We start from the raw sequence: 18,341 nt of genomic DNA, 5'->3' as shown, positions 1-18,341 counted from the left end.
GCCCCATGGGCGCACTGGCCAGTGCAGGAAAATGTAACTCAACTCTTACACAAGGCAACACGTGGAAGCAGAAGAGTTCCCGACTTAGCAGCCCTGATTTTATGATCACATGTGGGCCGAAATGGGTGACAGCATGTGAGCTCAGTGGTGGGGGGAGTGGAGGGAAGGCGCAGCCGCTGGTGCCCGCGAAGGTGCCCGCGAAAGTGCCCGCGAAGGTGCTCGCGAGGGTGCTGCAGCGGGTGCTGCAGAGGATGGGGGGATGAGCGCCTCCCTGGATTCTGGGACGGGTTCTGCCGGGCCTGGGGAGGAACTGGTTTCGCCTCCGAATCTCAGCGCTTTTTTCATGAGAGTCCTCATCTTCTTGGTGACCACAGTCGCGTCGATGAGACACACGATTATCGCACCGAGACACAGGGACTGTCAGACACGGGACCATGTGCGGGAAGGAAAGGCGGGGTTATTTTGCAGCTCAGGAGCAACCCATCTTCCTTATCCCCATCCCGGGAAGCGGGTTGCCTCTTGTCCCTCTCTGACCCTCCAACACCTGCTGTGACCCTTTTTGCTGCTCCCAGGAAAAGGACTTTTGGAAATGGTGGGTGTTGCTGCCAGTCATGGCCTCACCCGATTCCTGAGGCACAGGAAAGGACCAGAGAAGGCACTGGCCTCAGGGGGCTCCAGGTGGGGTTGGGGTCCAGAGACCGCGCTTGGAGGGCAGAACTCTTGGGCTAAGTTTGAAAGGGTGGGAAGAGTTCCCAAGGGAACCAGCTGGGAGGAGGACTCCAGGTGCTGGACTGAGGTCTCCCAGGAGTCTGAGGTGGCTGAGACCTCTGGAGCTGTTGAGGGAGGGGGCAGAGTTGAGGCAGGGGAAATGCAGGATCTGGGACTTTATCAAGAGGAGAGGTCAGCTGGCAGACACATAAAGCCCGTTTGCTGAATGCGGAGGTGATGGAGAGTGAACCAGGCTGGTGGCAGGGGGACCAGTGGACGGTGGTGGGGCTCCTGCCATCCAGGTAAGAACTGATGGAAACTAGGGGGTGGGAGCCCCTGGCAGGTAGGAGAAGACTTGGTGGCTGAGTTAGCAGATGGGGACCAGTTCCTGCCTGCCTTGGATGTTTCTCTTTCTGGTCATTTCAACTGAATCCCCTGGCTGCTTCAATGAAGTTCTCCTAGGTAGGTGCTACCCTATCTAATCTGTGAGCTCCCCCAGGGGGCAAGGATTCTCACCTTGCCATTAAAGCCTGGCACAATCCAATGGGATTGGCAAATATTTACTGATTATGGAATGAATTCAAAGAACTTAAACTTTTTTTTTTTGGATTAATTTGTTATCATTGCTTAACTCCTTGAATCAAAGTCTCACCTCCCCACTCCCCACCCCACATCTTCCAAGTGTGTAAGCTGCCATATTTTGTGCTCTTCATATGAGGTTTGAGTCCCAGTCCATCCCAGCCTTGCGACCCGGGGCAAGGTATCTAACACCATGTCTGTAAAATGGGAGTTGCAAGGAGGAAGTCAGAACGTGCCTTGCCTTGTGTGGGGCACATGCTGGGAAGTTCCTTTCTTCCTTCCTGCACAGGCTGGGGCTCACTTTTGGCAATCCACTCCCCACTCCAATCATTCTTTTCATTGCTTTTAAAATACTCTCTAATCCAGCGAAGGCAAAGTCCTATTTATAGACTTGTTGCAAGGGTTCAAAAAATGGTGTATACAATTCTCAAAAGGGGGCTCCACAGACTCTTTTTTGTCCCTGCTTGGAGAATGAGTAGTAGAAGGAAGATTTCCTTGAGCTTAGTGTTTGTGTAACTTCACACCTTCTGAAGTTGTTGGGGAAAGAAAGAGAAGAGGTGGTGGTGAGGATATTGTTCTGGAAGTGAAATAATGAAGGTCTGCCAGCTTCCCTTTTCAAAGAGTCTTGAAATACTCATCTAAAATGGAGTCACAGAGACCTCTACTTACCCCTCCAACATAGAATAAATGCCTTCTTTCCTTTTCTTGCATTGCCAAGACAGCAACTATTAAAAGGAACACAGTTGTAATGAAACTGTTGATAAGATCCTGTAATACAGAATTAAGAATTGTCAACTCTACATGAAAGTGTAATTTCACAAAATATTTAAGTTGGTCAATTACCCAGCTAAGGATAGATGCCTTGTGAAAACTTTCCCTTTGATTAAGAGGAAACTCCAGCAGCATAGTTCTTATATCTTCCAGAGACATGAGTTCATGTGACTTTAAGGTCCTGGATAAGACTTTGTCAATGGAAATGGGTTTAATTTCCTCAAAGAACACCATTAAAAAAAAAAGCTGACAACTTTTCCATCAGATTTTTCTTAAAGGCCATAGAAAAGTGAGCACAAAAAAATGTAGAGCCCTGGCCGGTGTGGCTCGGTGGACTGAGTGCCAGCCTGTGAATCAAAAGGTCACTGGTTTGATTCCCAGTCAGGGCACATGCCTGAGTTGCAGACCAGGTCCCCAGTAGAGAGCATGAAACAGGCAACCACACACTGATGTTTCTGTCCCTCTCTTTCCCTCCCTTCCCCTCTGTCTTAAAATAAATAAATAAAACTTTTAAAAAAACCCTAGAGATCAGGGAGCCTACCCCATATTGATTTTCCATAAATATGATTTTTGAAGACTTATTTTTTAAATTAATGTACTTCTGTATTCTATTCCCCAATACCTTTGTTTTAATATAAAAATAAAATTTTAGACTAGGACTTTGCCAATTTAATTCCACTCCCAAATCTGCAGGTGGAACCGAGCCTTTGGAAGTCGGGTGATATTTATTCTGTAGGTTCACACATCTGAAGAAGTTGGGAACCCATCTGAGGAGCGGGCCTGGTCTTCCGGAGTAAATGCCTGTGCTATTGCCGTGTGCTGCTTCCTAAGACAGGGCCAGAATTGAGTCTGCCCTGACATCTATAGGCTAGTGTGTCCTTCCTTCTGCATTTCAGTACTGGGTTCTTTAACTTCTAAATAAAGGCTGAAGATGAGTGGGTTGGGGTGCATTCCTGAGTACAAGAGAGGCTGGGCTTTGGTAATGGAACAACAATGGAAGAGACGGGCAAAAGCCCAGGGTGACACAATGATGATATGGCTCAGATGTCTAATTTGAACATTTTTAGTTTTAAAGTGGCCTGGCTTGGCCGTGTCAGCTGGCCTGGCGTACTTCCCCAAACACAGCAACGGGCCCCACCATCCAGGGGATGGCGTCCCCGTGGCTCCTATGGAGCTCTTCAGTGGGCCAAGCCTTTCCCAGTCATTACCTCATTGAACCCTCATAAGCACCCTGCAAAGTTGGTATTCTCATGCTCTCCGTTAGAGAAGATGTAACAAGCTTAGAGAGGCTTATTAAATTGCCTGAGATTGAATAGCTGCCAAGGAGAGACACCCAAATAAGGAGGAAATGAACTATCCCCCTAGGTTGGAAGCGAAGCATCTGCCTTTGACATTTTCTGTGGAATGGGTTGTGGAGGGTCAGCGTGGTATAGGACAGAAGAGGTGACAGTGCCTTTTGTTGATGTCACATGGTGAACTCATTTTTGGCCTGGCAGTTCCTAGATGTGTGACCTGGGGCACGTTTTATCTCCTCTGTGCCCACACGCTAGTTTTTAACATGAAGATAATCACTGGGATTCACTGGGTTGATCTGAGGACTATATGGCATAAGGAATCCGAAAGCATCAGGTAAGGTGCCTGGCATTTGTGGGTAGTGGGAGGGCATCAAAATGTAGATTTGTGATGTCTGTCCTCAAAATGTGCACAGATAGTAAACTTGGCAAACGCCGGATGCTTTTCCTATTGAGACTGGCAAGCAAGGAACCCTTTTGTGGAGGGTGAACTTGCTTCTTGGGAAGGTACTGATGTCTCTTTGGGCACCTGCTGGGTGACACTAGAAGGCGTACATGGAGCAGGGCTGGTGAGGGTTGGAAGGAAGTTCCAGCTGGGTTCTGTAGGCTGAGTGACAGGTCTGGCAACTGTGGGACAGGTGCTGTGGTTTGCAGCTCTGCAGGGAACTTAGTACCTGAGGTCTGTGCAACGAAGATGATCAAAGATGTGAACAAGGACTATTATAAGTAAAAAGCAGAGTATAGACTTTTTAAAATAAAAATTAACTAGCTGTGGTCATAGACCATTGAGAGTTTGGATGAAAACACACTAATAATGATAATAATAACAGACCAAATGCAGACTAGGCCTACCTAGCCAGTCGCTGACTCTCTGTCCTGAATCCATCTCCTTGTTGGACTACTGGGTGTTACAGTTTACTCTGACCCTTACTCGAAAGGAAGTGCTCTCCTGAACTGTCCCTCGGAGTGTTTGTCTTGTACCTGACATTTCTACTGTAGCTCACGTTTCTTGAGCACTTACTATGTGTCACATTCTGTGCCAAGGTGTTAATACGTGATCTCATTTGATTCTCACAACAAAGTCTCATGATCTCCAGTTTACAGATGGGGAAGCAACTTACCAGGGGCTGTCCAGCCAGGAAGTGGCCATGACCCTCAGCAGTCTGACTTGAGTGTCCAAGGGCCTTCTCCTGACTCACCCCTCCCCCTTTTGCCTTAGACACAGAGACCCTCTTATTAACCTCATCTTTGACAGAGGTATCCTCCTTGGTCAGGTAAAACTGCAGCTGAGCCTTGCCACGTGCACAGGGCTTCTGGTTTCTCCATAAATGCCGTCCTTATTCAGCATCTGTCCCCGCTCCCCCACCTTGACTAAATACCCTATAAACTCAAGGAACCTCCTCCTGACCAAAATGAGAGATGGGTTTGTTACTTGATGGTTATTTTCCCTTAGAACTCTCAAACTGTTCTGTGGGATAAATAAAATGATACAGAATTATAACTGGGAAAGAAAAAGATGCTAATGTTGAATGTTTATTTTTAAATATCACTATTAGAAAGAAGTTAAACATTTAAATTTGTTTTGCAAAATGTGGTATTCGTAACAAGAATGTATACACCATAGACATTAGTGCCAGGAGTGCTCCAATCACCTGGCAGCGTCTGATCAGAAGTCTCCAGAACTGCTGTTTTCATTCATCTTATCTGAAGGGGATACTCTGAAGCTGCAACTCCTTATTTATAAATGGAAAGACATTGCTGGTAGTTTTTGAATCATCACTTCTACAGAGTTTTATTTGAAACCATGTTTATTATGTTCTCTTTAAAAAATTGCTTTCTATTGGCAAAAACATCTGCTTGACCAGGACTGAGTTTCTCTGACCAGCCTGGATAATATTTTTTTACAGTGTAGAAGTGTTGGAAACATGGGCTATTCAGAAGACAGTAAGTGTATATTCTTCGTGGGTGCACTGACACTAGACTAGGGTGGTAATGAAGTCTGACAATGAGGAGGGTGACCCCGCCATGGTGACGTGAGGAACGCTGTGTCCTAACCAGCTCTAGTGCAGAGCTGTGCTGACAAGCCAGGGGCTGACTGGGGGTTGGGTCTGCGCCCTCCCCATGGGTGTGAGGGTCGTTGGCGCAACCGTCACAGAAGCGAGAAGCTGCAATTGAGACTGGGGGGTGGGTCCCCAAGCTCAGGCTCCAACATATCTCCTGCCAAAATACGGTCCCAGAATCCACAGACCTCAGTCGGTCATCTTATACGAGGCCAGTACTTCTTGGTGCCACCTTGCTGAGGGTCTAAAACCCTGGTTCATCAGACCTTCTATCTCCCTGCTGTCCCTTTACCGGAGAAGAATGACAATAGGGGGATCGGGAACTTCATCTTTGTGAGCCTTTAAGGAAATCGCCACTTAAAATCAGTACTTCTTACCCTAATCCTTTGCCTCCTGGGCACCAAACCATCTTGCCTGGAGAGAAGAGTGGAAAGAAAGTGGCACCTGTGTGTGGGCAGGGCTTCGGGCCTGTGCCGAGACCTGGAACAGTGGCAGTATCAAGCAGGTCATGTGATCTCTGGCCCGCTGCACTGACCTTCTGGCAAGGTCCCAAGAGACTCTGGTGCATCTCCAAGTCCACCCACCTTCTGAGGTTTCAGTTAGTCACCTCCTGGGCATCCATTGTCACTAAGCCAGCACAGTTGTCACCGTGCCAAGGCCTCCCTAGTACCACCCAGCAGTTGCTATTTACCCCTCTGAGCAATATGTACACATCCTTTGTCTTACAGGACCTGAAAGGGCAGATTGGAAAGGGAGGGACTGGATAGAAGAGAATACAGCTTTGGATCTTGTTTCAGTAGTGTTTTAACAAAACTTCCAAGTCAATTGGTTCACTCACCACTTGCCCACCTATGCTGGTTAGTGTGTGGTTGCTTGTATGTGGACTGCTAGTTAGTTGAGCATCAGAAAAACTGGGCAACCTTTGTGGTAAGACAAAGCTCCCCACCTACGAAGCTCCTGGGGGTTCACCAGGCATATCCATGCGCTGGTCCAGGCCCTGGAGGACGGAAGCAGGGAAAAAGCAGGGACTCTGAATCACGCTCTGGGCTCCCACAGCCATCCAAAGAAAAGAGAATGCTCTCACCCAAGGACAGAGGTAGCAGAAGGAGGCCTGGCTTTGTCAGAGTTCACCAAAGGCCTGCAACTCTGCCGGAGCTGGCCTGAGCTGCCTGTGACTGCTGTGAGAATAGCTCTTCTCCCAGGACCTTCCTGGTTCATGCTTAGGACACCCACCTCTTGCCTCTGCCTGAGACACTTCCTGGACACCGGCCTGGGCCTTACAAAGCAGAGTGCCTTGCACCTCTCTCCTGCTTTATGGCCGCGGACCTTTTCTCTGAGGGCTCTGGTCCTCCTGCCCACAGCTGCTGACCCTCGTACTGTGGAGCCTTCCATCACCCACCCCAAAGACCTGTTTTCCCCTCCCCCAGGACAATCAGTTCATACTTGGCTCCAAATTTGAAGGACACCACGAGGAAACAGGACAAGATACGGAGAACATAAAATTCAGAGAATCTGGGGAAAATAAAGATGGAGGGAGCGTGGAGATAGAGAAACCATCACAAAGCAATAGGGCGTACATACAGCCAGGAAAGAATCTGGGCTTCAGAGTCAGACACACCTGGGTCCAAATCTCAGTTACCATGCCAACACATGCCCAATGTCCTCACCTGTCAAATGCAGGGGGCCGTGACTACAACCTCGGCGGGTTGTTGTGAGGATTAAATAAGGTAAGACGTATGAAAAAAGTATCTGGCGCATGGTATGTGCTCAAGAACAGTTACGTTACCTTCCCTTCTGGAAACTTCCATGGACAGAAATGTTAGTGTCCCCTCTGAAACCTCTGCATGGCTATAGCCCTCCATAACTAAGAGGGTCTTCCATATGTCCAACTAAGGCTGCTCAGGCGTGGCCTTGTCTGCTTCCTGTTGCTCAGCACTCTGTGGGGCAGAGAAAGCTCAGCAAGCCTTTTCAGAAAATCTCTCAGACACTTGGAGAAAATATTTTGAGTTGTATGTAGCTCAATAGCAACCAATTTTACCTTCACGATAGAAAAAGGCACTATGAGGACGTGGGGCGTGGAAGAGGCCGGAGCCCAGAGTTAGGACTGTTCACAGTGCGAACTAAAATGGTAAAAGCCGCCCAGCCACCTTATGGAGTCTGCCAGACACTTCACCATGAGTGTCTGCTTTGCGCCGAGCATCGCGCTGTCGCAGGCATGCTACGAGGCAGTTATTGCCCCACCTTCCCTTCCCTGAAGGTCCTAGGTGGGGAAACTGAGGTTAAAGCTCACACAGCTAGGAAGGTGCAGGGCAGGGGCGGGGCCGTGTCGGGACCTGGACAAAACTGTAGTCCTTGTCTAGTCTGGGGGGGGGCCGAGCCTCAGGCTCCGCATGAAGCAGCATTTCTCTGAGACCTGAGGGATCAGCTTCGGGAATCTTTCAGCTGTGAAAGAATGTGGGATTCTGACACAGCTGCGGAAGAAGGCCGTGTGATGTCCCCTCTACTACCCGGCACCCCTCTGGGAGCATGGACCCCTAACACACACGGGAAGGTCGACTCCTTCAGTCTCTCCACAGCTCCGCCACGTCCACTCTTGCTTTGTTTGCAAAGTGGAAGCGTGTGCTGCTTTACGAGCAATAGTAAGAAATGGGTACCTCCGAATATATGAATTAAAATTTTCTCTAGGACAAGATGAAAAGCCCCAGGTGTCCAGGGCCCTAATGAGATGCAAGCAGGTGTGTGTGCTGGTTGCCTTGCAGACAGCGGGGTCCAAGGCTAGTTTCTCCCCCGGGGACAGAGAACACCCCAGCTGTCACATCTCAGTCATGCCCTTGTCCAGAGAGACAGCTCTGGGTGTTTTCGCTGACGGACAGACAGCCTCTCCTCTGGGGCTGAGGGCAAAGCTTATATTTGAATTATGAAAACGAACACTTACAAGTAAGGGCCAATGTATGTAAGTCATCAAGCGGTGAAGGGTTAGCATATATATGAGAATAAAAAAAAGAACAATGCAGGCTTCCAGAACTGTGATTACTATGTATGACTCATGGGCTTCTGCGGTGATGAAACAAGCTGCCGATCCTATGAGCAGACCCTGCAGTTAAAAAAAAAAAGATTTCATTTTAATGCACGTGCGCTATTAAAAAAGAACATGAATGGTCAGAATGCCAATACGATTGTATTGAAACTGTGTTGTTTTGCACATACATTTCACTGTTAATTTTTAAAGTATTTTAAAGAGATGAAATAATGCATGCAAATAATGAAAATGCACACAGTTTAGAAGGATAAAACATCACATCAATTTCTTTCTCCTCTCTTAACCCAACCCTAGTCTGCTTGAAAGTAGCCGCTGTTGACAGTATATGGTTTATACCAGGAAGAAGTATGCATACACAAATAGAGGAAGTATGTATCGATTTTGATAGAGTGAGGGAGAGAGCCAGCTTTTTTTCTTTCCAAATAGCTGCTGACGATCCCAACATCATTTATTGGGAAACACCAGTATTTTCCCCACTGATCTAATACCCAATCTTTTTTATATACTAAGTTCTCAGGTGGATTTGTGTCTTTTTTGAGACTGTTCGCTCCCATTGATAAGATGATTTCTTCTCTGGTATTTTGAAATTACAAGAAATTTGTTTTATATCATATAATCTGACCTGGATTCCCTTTCCATACTCATTCTCAGATTGTTTATGCCGTACATGCTTGTTTTGGTCAAGTTCTCCAAACTAAGACTTTTGGCATTTTAATTGGGATTTCATTTAATTTATAATCTGGAAATTTCAACATTTGGTCTTACTATTCAAGAATAAAGCATGTCTTTCCAGTTATTTTAGTGGTTTTTATTTTCCACTATGTGGGAGAGGTGGGGAAAAGATGAGGCAAATCAAGGGGGGCTGGCAAAGGGGAGTAGGGGAGCTGCCCGCGGCTGAGGCCCACAACCGCCCTGCTCTCGCCCAGCACCTGCCCAGCCAAGTCACCAGTTCTGTGTGCTCACCAGCCTCAGGACCTTCAGCGTTCCCGTGGGCGAGAAGAAAAAGCGCTTGCAGCTGTCCCTGAATTTGGACGGGACTCTGGTCCGGCCCATCGCACGATTTTGGATAGTCGCCTTCTCTGATTGACTCAGGGACCCTGGTCCAGGGGGCTTCGGGTGTAGGGGACCTGTGGGCTGCTTTGAGGGTGCGGCTTGCACGCCGGGGTCCGGATGCCCAGAGCCTGTGGGCTGCACTGAAGGTTTGGACTGCTGCGCTGAGTGTGTGCTGCGCCCAGGATGCCTGGGGGCGGAATGCCCCCCGGGTCCTGGACGCGTCCGGGGTTGTCCATGAGACGGCAAGTCCTCTGAAGGTTCCTTAGCGTCTTTGGAATGCATGGTGGATCCAGGCCTGGCTATGTCAGGCTAACCCTGCGCCTCTGACCCTGCACTGTGGCAGCAGGCTCTCCCCTGGTCACCAGCGTGGCGCCCCAACGGCTGCCGGCTGCCCATCCCTCGCGCGCTCCCAGCTCTCCTTGCCCGAGGACAAACCATGCTCTTCAGCCACCTTCCTCGCCACCGAGGTGAGCAGTAGCCTAGCCTGAGAACTCAGTGTCTATCCTCCCCCCTCCCCCCACGCCAGTGCGGCCCACCAGCCAGGAAGGGGGCTCGGAAGACCATTTAGTGTAGTCCCAGCGCCGCCCCCGCCGCCCAGGCCGGGCGGCGGAAAACCGCACTGATCCCGTCTGGCACTCGTGGCGCTTCCGTGGAAGTCACAGTACGGGGGAGCCCTGGGCTCAGAATTCCTGAGTCTCTTCCTCCAGCCCCCGTATAGAGATTAAAATGAGAACAACCGCGGAAGTCATGTGGGCGAATAAAGAGATAGGTTTAATACTAAAAAGAAATATAAAATTACAAAACTTATATTTTTTCATGAACAGCTTTTTTCTGGTAGGGACCACTTGGATTAAATAGGAGCTTCCTGTAAATGAGAACCCCGTCGGCAATGCTGCTCGCCACTGTCAGGAGTCCAAACACCTGGAAACAAAGACACAGGGTCACTGTTGTGGCCGTCATCTGGACTTCCGTCTCTCACACAGGGTTTGTGTGTGTGTGTGTGTGTGTTTAAAGTGGTCTGCCCACTGGTTTCCTCTGCCCACTTACTTTCCTGTTGCCGGGGTTCTGGGATTGCTCCCTACTGAGCCGCCTTGTACTGAAAATGGGAAGAGATCTCAGAGATCATTTTATTCTCCCTCGCAAGTTTTCCCATTACCCGCCTAGAGAAAGGGAAAACATAACTTAGTGAGCGGGAATAATATCAGATTGGTGTAGACTCTGAAATTAATACTCGTCTGGATCTCTCGACTTGCCCCTGGAAAGTATTATTCAAAGGCCTACTGATGGTATTTACGAAGATCAGTCTACGTTTGTCTCTCCAGTGTCCCACCGTTTACTTCCCTGTTGCAAACTCTGCTGGAGAAAGGGTCCAAGTGAACGCCAGCTCAAGATTCAACCAGGGCGATAGTAGCTGTGATGAAAACTTTGGAGAACGGGAGCGATAAAATAATTCAAAGTGAACTCTCAAAGGCTGGGGTACCTTCAACATAAGGGGATGGGACTCTAAATAAAATCAACCTCAAGGGAATAAACTAGAACACGGTTTTTAGGGAGCCTGATGGCTCCTTGAGAGCTGGTGCCTGGGCTGGAGAAGGGGGATGTCCTTCCCTGCATACTCTTTGTTCAGCTCCATCTAAAGGCCTGGAAGACTGGCTTTCTGGCTCCAGACACGGCCTCTTTTCCACCCTGAATCTCAAGTGTGGCTTCCTAGGTTCTGACCACACTAAGTACCTCCTACTTATGCTTTCCTGGCTCTGGTACCCTGCATGTTGCTGGTTCCTCCACCTGGAACCATGCCCCCTATTCCCTCTGTTCCTGGAGAACTTTGATTCCACTGCCAGAGAGTAGTTGCTCCCTCTTTTCTGCGCCCAGTCCTCTGTCATCAGCTCTCAAACAGCTGTTTGCACTTCTCTTTCCTGCATTAGGCTCTACGCAACTCGAGGACAGGGCTCACACTCCCGGCCAGTGCCGTCCAAAAGCAATACAATGGGGGTCGGCAGTGTGAGTAAGCCACGTAATTAATTTAAAATTTTCTAATAGCTGAACTAAAAAAGTAAAGAAAAATTAGTGAATTTAATTTTAATAATGTATTGTATATTTTATTTAGCCCTATATGTCTAAAATATTATTTTAACATGTTATCAGTATAATAAAGTTATTAATGAAACATTATACCTCCTCTTTTTTGGGTAGTAAGTCTTTGAAATCCAGTGTGTGTTTTACAGGTACAGCTCGTTTCAATACGGATTAGTCACACACATTTCCAGGACTCAGCAGCCACGTGCAACCAGTGGCTACCACACGGGACAGCAGCGCTCTCTTCTTTGTCAGCACCTACTAAAGTGCACCTAACAAGTGAATGAATGCATGCGTGCCTGAATGAGTGAATGGGAGTAAATCCCGTGCCTGGTCCCGCTTTCTCCATCGTGGAGGTTAAACTTATCTTTAAAGACAACTGGGGGAAATTGCTCTTACAGTACTTTCTCATTTCCAGAAGAATTCCCATCCCTCATGAAGTTGCTTAGGGCCCAATAGGGGAGATGAAAAGCCATGGATTCTGACATGCATGGCTATCTGAGAGTGGTCAGTTCTAAGTGGCCCATGCTATGAAAAGATGAGGAAGCAGGAGAGAGATTTATTTAAGAACATTCTAATTCACTTCTCCAGATCAGAACCTAGAAAAGCCAAATGATTTTGGACTTCCTATAAGAAATCTCAGAAGAATATCAGATGGGACTCTTTCAACCACATTACTTGACACTTTTTACTTAGGCTTGCTTTCCAGGATAAAGTCTGATGAAACTGATTTTTGCCTCAGCAAGCAGTGATCAACATAATCCTTTAGGCACGAGGCTTCCCGCCACCATTCCCTTATCATGAGACATTATATTCCCTCTGAAAAAGGATCTGGACCAGAGATACCTGGGCTCAGAATGGTCTGTCTCACCTTAACGAGTGGTATGTTGTTTGTTTGCTTTTAAGGGAGAGCTATGCAACTCATTCGTGTTGGTGTTGCTGCACATTGAGTTTCTCAGAGCTAAGGACTGTAACTGATTTCGGAAGCCTTTCTCATTCTGTGTTTTCGCAGTCCAGTCTAGCCCTGTGTACCTATGAGAAATTCGTAGGAGCCTCTTTATTCAGCTAACGTCAGTTGTAGTGTGAACTCATATTCCTTCAAGTTAACCAGGGCAGGTATTCATACAAAAAAGTATTAAGCCACTGGGTGCTGTATCCTGGCCTAGGAGACCCAAGGATGAATACAGTATAGTTTTCTGTTCCTGTCTCTGTTGTCCAGATAAATCTGAATTCCGGTCAGCCCTAAAGGAAGAAGCCAGGAGGGCCGCCGCTTACCCCTCCGAGGAGTGTAAATGTTGTGGTCTCTGGTAACAGTGCCAACACCGATACGATCATCATGAACACTGCCGTCACCAGGGAATTGATGATATCCTGGAAACACATAATAGCAGGGTCGGCTTTACAGGAAGATTATACAAAAAAGGGCCCCCTAAAGACTGTAAGAGTTCAATTTTATTACACAGATTTATTGTGCATGTTTTAGGAAACCAAACTGCCACAGTAGAGTAATACCTGTATTGTGTTTGCTCTACAAGGACGCCTAGCAGTCCTCTTAACCTATAATGCACCAATTATTTAACTGCTTAACAGGCTTATGTTTTTCCCCTTACATGGGGTTGGAGGGAGAGCTCATCTGGTTAGGAGTGGCCGATGCAATCTGGGGAAGGTTTAAGGTACAACCGTGGGGACACTGGGAAGGCAGGACGCTCAACTGTAGTGATAGAACAGGAAGCGTAAAGTAGTCTGCACTGTAAATCAGACAAGCTGGCAATGTCACTAAAATGCAATGACTAAAACTAAGAGCAGTAAAAACTTAGGAGAAAGTGGTAATTTTCAGGAAGAAACTCCCACACATCTACATGCAATGCGTGGCCAATTATGGTATTATTTCCGACGATGTCCATCATCTCCTTGGAGAAATCCTTGGAATGATTTAGCTTAGGCCTTTCTGCCACTAAATGATGGTATATACTCTGGGGGCCGATGGACAAAGGCTTTGTTATCTGTTCTCCTAGACTTCCCTCCGCCCAGGTCCAGGTCTAAAGATCAAATAGGAGTTCGGAGAGGTGCTGTGAAGATCCTATCTAATTCTAAGCTTTACCCTTTTGGGATTTCTCAGCTTGTAATTAGCTTGAAATGCTCATCTTTGGCCTTCAAAGGTGGTTCCAGAAGGTACCACTCTAAGGCATGCTTATGGTTACAGAATAGCTCTAACGTTCTCTTTCTTTAATAGGGGTTATCAGCTTGGATACCAGCCCTTTGAGAGGGTGACACAGGTGCAGCAGAGGGTCTTGGAGGGAGATCTATGGAGACAGGATGCTGAGGATAAGACTTGGAAGAGGAGAGACCGTCGAAGTCACTCCTTCCTAGTGAACTCTCCAGGCTGAAGGACTGGATGTACCTTCATATCTTCGACTTGCCTATTTTGGGAGTTTACAGAGCCATCTGGGCACCCCACTGGGCAGTTATTCCTAACGCTGTGAATACGGCAGATGAACTCCACATGCTATCAAATGAGGCTCTACAAGATGAGTCAAAAATGGCTTGGCATTAATGATTGCAGACATTTGTAATTAAGGCAAGTCTGTGCATTATTGAGCCTCCCAAATTATTTCCATTTTCCATTTAGTGATCGGGGATGTGCAAGATACGGATACTGTGCATCTGCCTCTATCTCGACCCTCCAATTTTGAGACCATATCTACATGCATTTGACAGGGAGGTAAAGGTTAACAACATTCTGCAATTAATCATGATCTTCACTTTAAGGTTCCCTAGAAGATCCACACTCAGGTGAATTCTTCTAACAGAAGGGTCAGCCACATCAGCTTGTAGATGGAGCTCAAGGGAGAATTTCTGCTCCGTGGCTGCCCTGGTTCCCTGAGAATCTCTCCCGGGCACTATACAGAGCACATGAGCAGTGGGTTGAGTTCCTTCTTCCTACACCTATCAGAGATTCCTTACTGGCGTAAGGCAACTAAAGAATAGAGCTTATTAAAATGTCTCACTATGGCAGGAAAAAGTAGTTAATTTTAACGATGAAACTGAACACTTACAAGCAAAGGCCAAAATATACAGTCTATTAATCGATCAAGTCTGAGTATATATAAAATTATGAAAAAGAAAATCACAGTGACTTCAAATCCAGCGACAACGATGTATGGTTCCGGTGCTTGTGAGATGATAAAAAAGGTCAGAGATGTAACGGTGAGGGCCTGTAAGGGAAGACACATGATTGATCAATGATGATTGAATCCAAGTTTAAGCTGTAAAAATGATCATTTCAAAGATAGCTCAATAAACGAGTTTCTGCCACGTACAACTAAAAGAGGCATGACTAAAATGTATAGGTGTGTGTGTATGACAGAAGCTGTTTACCTATTTAGCATCCTCCCTGAGTGCTAGTCTGTGCCTGTTACTTTTGCTTTCCGGAAATGTACTGCCTTCCCATTGGGCCATTTAATTTTGGGAACTCTCGCAATATAAAATTCTTCCTCAGATTAACCAGAACTGTTTCCCTGTAACTTTGAACTATTTCCACTCCCTTTCCCACGTGTCACCTCTTTAAAATTTAAAAATTATTTTTTCCTTCCCTCTTTCTCTTGAATTCCTTCCACGTAGTCTCCTGTGGTAGTTGCCACTTCTCTAACTAGGCAGGTCAGTGTTCTCCAAATGACGGTTCATTCTCCCCAAACGCCTGTTCAGAACTGACTGCCATGCTCCTGGTAGGTAGGAGGCTCCAGGAATGGGCAATGGCATATAGTCTTGGCTCTGAGCTGTATCAGCCTGGAGCCGGGTCCCTTCTGACTTATAGTAAGTAAACACAGCATCCACCTGAGTCTTCTTGTCTTGTTGGCTTCTGCAGCTGCCAACTGGTACAACTGCAGCCGCCTCACCTGGGTACCTGGTTTTGGGTCCAACTGTAGGCCATTCAGGTAAATATGCTGATTTTGTTTTATGATTGTGTGAAGTCCCCAAAGGTGAGGACAGCGCCTTATTTCTCTCCTTCCCTCTGGGTTCAGAGCGAAATGCTTTGCCTCTGGGGCGGCCTTGATACAAACAAGGTTGGAAGAGAGGACTGGGCATTCTACTTCCTACTTTGTAGCCCTCTCACTGCCGGTCAGCGCGCTTGCACACTGCCCCCACCACGCAGCTGGCCCTCACCAGCCGCAGCATCTTCACATGGCCTTTCACGCTAAAGCAGAAAGGGCGATGCTCCGGCTTCTGGGTCTGCATCGCGCCCGCAGAGTCAGTAGCTGCACTGGCCCCTCAGCTTCCCTCCCAAGCACACGGCTCCACCTGGGCTCCCGCGGCGGCTGCTGCAACGGCTGCAGCTGCCTCGCACCCCCACCCCTCCCTTTCGGCTAGGCTTCCCCTTCCCGCCATCACGCGCATGTCCTCCGCCCCCTCAACCCCCTGCCCGCACGCGCTGGGGCTGGTCTCCGTCAGCGGGCGGCTGGAATTAGTAGGCCAGCGGCTGGGTGTCTGCCCCGCCCCGCCCCGCCCCGCCCCGCCCCTCCCCTCCAAGCACCGAAGACCACCACTGTCCAGCTCTCCACTGTAACTTTCCTGGCAGAAAGCGCTCCAGGAATGGCCATCCTGCCACTCCAGACTCTGGACATCTCAAATGCTGCCTCCTCGGTTACTCTGTCTGGAGTAGCCACCGTTACTCTCCCCTCCTAGCATTTACCACTAGCTGGTATGTACATACCTTAAGAATATAAATTGCACGAAAGCAGGGACCCGCCCGTGTGCTTCTCTCCCTGCAGGGTCCCCAGGGCCTGGCACAGGGTAGACACAGAATATGCCGTAGTCTGAACTAATGGCCTAGGCCTCATACCCCGTCCCTGCCCCCAGGGGATCACGGTCTGGGTTTGGGAGCCTGTTCATTCCCTGCATTTGAGTTGTGGCCTCCCACTCACTGGTGCTTGTTCTTCCGTAGAACAGCCTGTGGCCCCGCAGACACTCAGCACAATTCCTCTGTTTCACTAGGGCTCCTGTGAAGCCTAGCCGCCCTCTTGGACCCTTTCTTTTTAGGGATATGAAGTATGTGTGGCTTCTTTTATTTTTTTACTCATTGTATTTTATTTTTATCCTCACCCGAGGACATTTTAAAATTGCTTTTAGAGAGAGAGGAAGGGAGAGAGATAAGCATCAATTGGTTGCCTCCCATACGCACCCAGATGGGGATCCTAGGTGCCCTGATGGGAAATTGAACCCACGACCCTTGGGCTACGGACGACTGCGCTCCAACCAACTGAGCCGCACTGGCCAGGGCGTGTGGCTACACTGATGTGATCTAAATTCTGCCTTGGATAATTCGGCCATCACACCCACCCCGCCATGCAGACCTCTTGGACCCTGCCCATCTCAGTCATCCTGTCAAATCCAATCAGCAGGGACCTCCGACAGCCTCATCTCAAGTCACTTGCAGAAATCTGTGAACTTTATTCTTAAGTTTGTTCATGGAAGGCACAGACTTGCCATGAGGTAGGCCTGTGGCAGATATTACAGGAAGCACAAGGCAGGCTGAGGGTTTCCGGTGACAGATACAGAGGCTGAGCGAACCCTCTCTCAAATGACTTCCTTTCCTCTGCCCACCAGGTGACTTCTAGCATGTTGCCCTCCTTGGGAGAGCTGGGAAACCCCTCCACCCAAGCAATGGGGTGAGTGCCCATACACAGTCACTGCCCCTTACCGCAGGAGCTTAGGGTGCGGGGCCTGGGCTTCTTCTACCTCACACCTGGGCTAATTTTTTGCTACCTGGCTATGGATGGATTTTACAGGCTTCCTCCCCACCTCCTACATGTCTGTCCAATATTAAAAAGTTTAAGAGTTCATTTGAGCCTTGACCAGTGCGTCTTCAGCTTTGCCTTCCTACAGAGCGAAGGGCCGCCAGTTCCATTCCTAGTTGTGGCACAGGCCTGGAATGCAGGCTGTCCCCATTTGGGGTGCGAGCGAGAGGCAACCAATCAATATGTTTTTCTCACACATTGATGTTTCTCTCCATTCCATTCTCTAAAAATAAATAATAAACAAGATCTTTAAAAAAAAGTTTATTTGAGCAAAAATCTATTTGAACTGGGCAGCATCTAGTCTAGCAGATAGGAGCTCCTTGGATCTGTACAAAATGGAAGATTTTTATAGGTGGAAGGAAGCAGAAACAAGGAAGTTATATCAGGCAAAAAAGCTGGCTGGTTATTGTTTTTAATACATTTTATTGATTATGCTATTGCAGTTGCCCCATTTCCCCTCCTTTATTCCCCTCCACCCTGCACATCTGCTCCCCCCCACATTCCCCCACTTTAGTTCACGTCCATGGATCATACATGTAAGTTCCTTGGCTTCTACATTTCCTGTACTATTCTTACCCTCCCCTGTCTATTTTCTACCTACCATTTATGCTACTTATTCCCTGTACCTTTTCCTCCTCTCTCCCCGCCTCTACTCCCCCATTGATAAGCCTCCGTGTGATCTCCATTTCTGTGATTCTATATCTGTTCTAGTTGTTTGCTTAGTTTTTGTTTTTGTTTCTTATATCTGTGAGTCTGTTTTATTAGTTCATTTATTTTATATTCCACCTGTAAGTGAAATCATATTTCATTTGTCTTTCTGTATTCAACTTACTTCACTTAGTGTGATATCCTCTAGGTCCATCCACGCTCTCACAAATGGCAAGATTTCATTCTTTTTTATAGTTGAGTAATATTTCATTGTGTGTGTGTGTAATATCTTCTTTATCCATCCGTTTATTGATGGACA

At 47.7% G+C, this 18,341-nt stretch overlaps 2 protein-coding genes across 2 annotated transcripts; both read right to left on the bottom strand.

Moving 5' to 3' along the window:
• Positions 1-141: 141 nt before the first annotated feature.
• On the bottom strand, positions 142-9,754 carry CMTM1 (CKLF like MARVEL transmembrane domain containing 1). The gene is made up of 4 exons (XM_024555893.3): positions 9,414-9,754; positions 8,346-8,504; positions 1,957-2,055; positions 142-417 (listed from the first exon to the last, which is right to left on the bottom strand). Exons 1-4 carry the CDS (start codon positions 9,501-9,503, stop codon positions 142-144), a joined length of 624 nt encoding a protein of 207 aa, XP_024411661.1. The 5' UTR covers positions 9,504-9,754.
• Positions 9,755-10,307: 553 nt separating this feature from the next.
• CKLF (chemokine like factor) lies at positions 10,308-15,815 on the bottom strand. Its single transcript, XM_045191981.3, has 4 exons — positions 15,744-15,815; positions 14,636-14,794; positions 12,855-12,950; positions 10,308-10,424 (listed from the first exon to the last, which is right to left on the bottom strand). The coding sequence occupies exons 1-4, from the start codon at positions 15,813-15,815 to the stop codon at positions 10,308-10,310; spliced, it is 444 nt and encodes a 147-aa protein (XP_045047916.3).
• Positions 15,816-18,341: the final 2,526 nt, after the last annotated feature.

The sequence above is a fragment of the Desmodus rotundus genome, chromosome 12 (genome assembly GCF_022682495.2).
Source record: "Desmodus rotundus isolate HL8 chromosome 12, HLdesRot8A.1, whole genome shotgun sequence".
NCBI classification, from domain to species: Eukaryota; Metazoa; Chordata; class Mammalia; order Chiroptera; family Phyllostomidae; genus Desmodus; species Desmodus rotundus.
This window is presented reverse-complemented; position numbering and strand designations above follow the sequence as displayed.

Excerpts from the sequence above, each read along its gene's own strand:
- CKLF (XM_045191981.3), bottom strand. The coding sequence starts at position 15,815 with ATGCAGACCCAGAAGCCGGAGCATCGCCCTTTCTGCTTTAGCGTGAAA. Across the intron at positions 14,795-15,743 it reads ATGTGAAGATGCTGCGGCTG|GCCCTCACCGTTACATCTCT; the intron begins GTGAGGGCCAGC and ends CTTCCCTTACAG. Across the intron at positions 10,425-12,854 it reads CATTTACACTCCTCGGAGGG|GTGTTTGGACTCCTGACAGT; the intron begins GTAAGCGGCGGC and ends CTTTGTTTCCAG.
- CMTM1 (XM_024555893.3), bottom strand. The coding sequence starts at position 9,503 with ATGGGCCGGACCAGAGTCCCGTCCAAATTCAGGGACAGCTGCAAGCGC. Across the intron at positions 8,505-9,413 it reads CGCTGAAGGTCCTGAGGCTG|GGTCTGCTCATAGGATCGGC; the intron begins GTGAGCACACAG and ends TTTTAACTGCAG. Across the intron at positions 2,056-8,345 it reads ACATACATTGGCCCTTACTT|GATCTTATCAACAGTTTCAT; the intron begins GTAAGTGTTCGT and ends TCTGTATTACAG.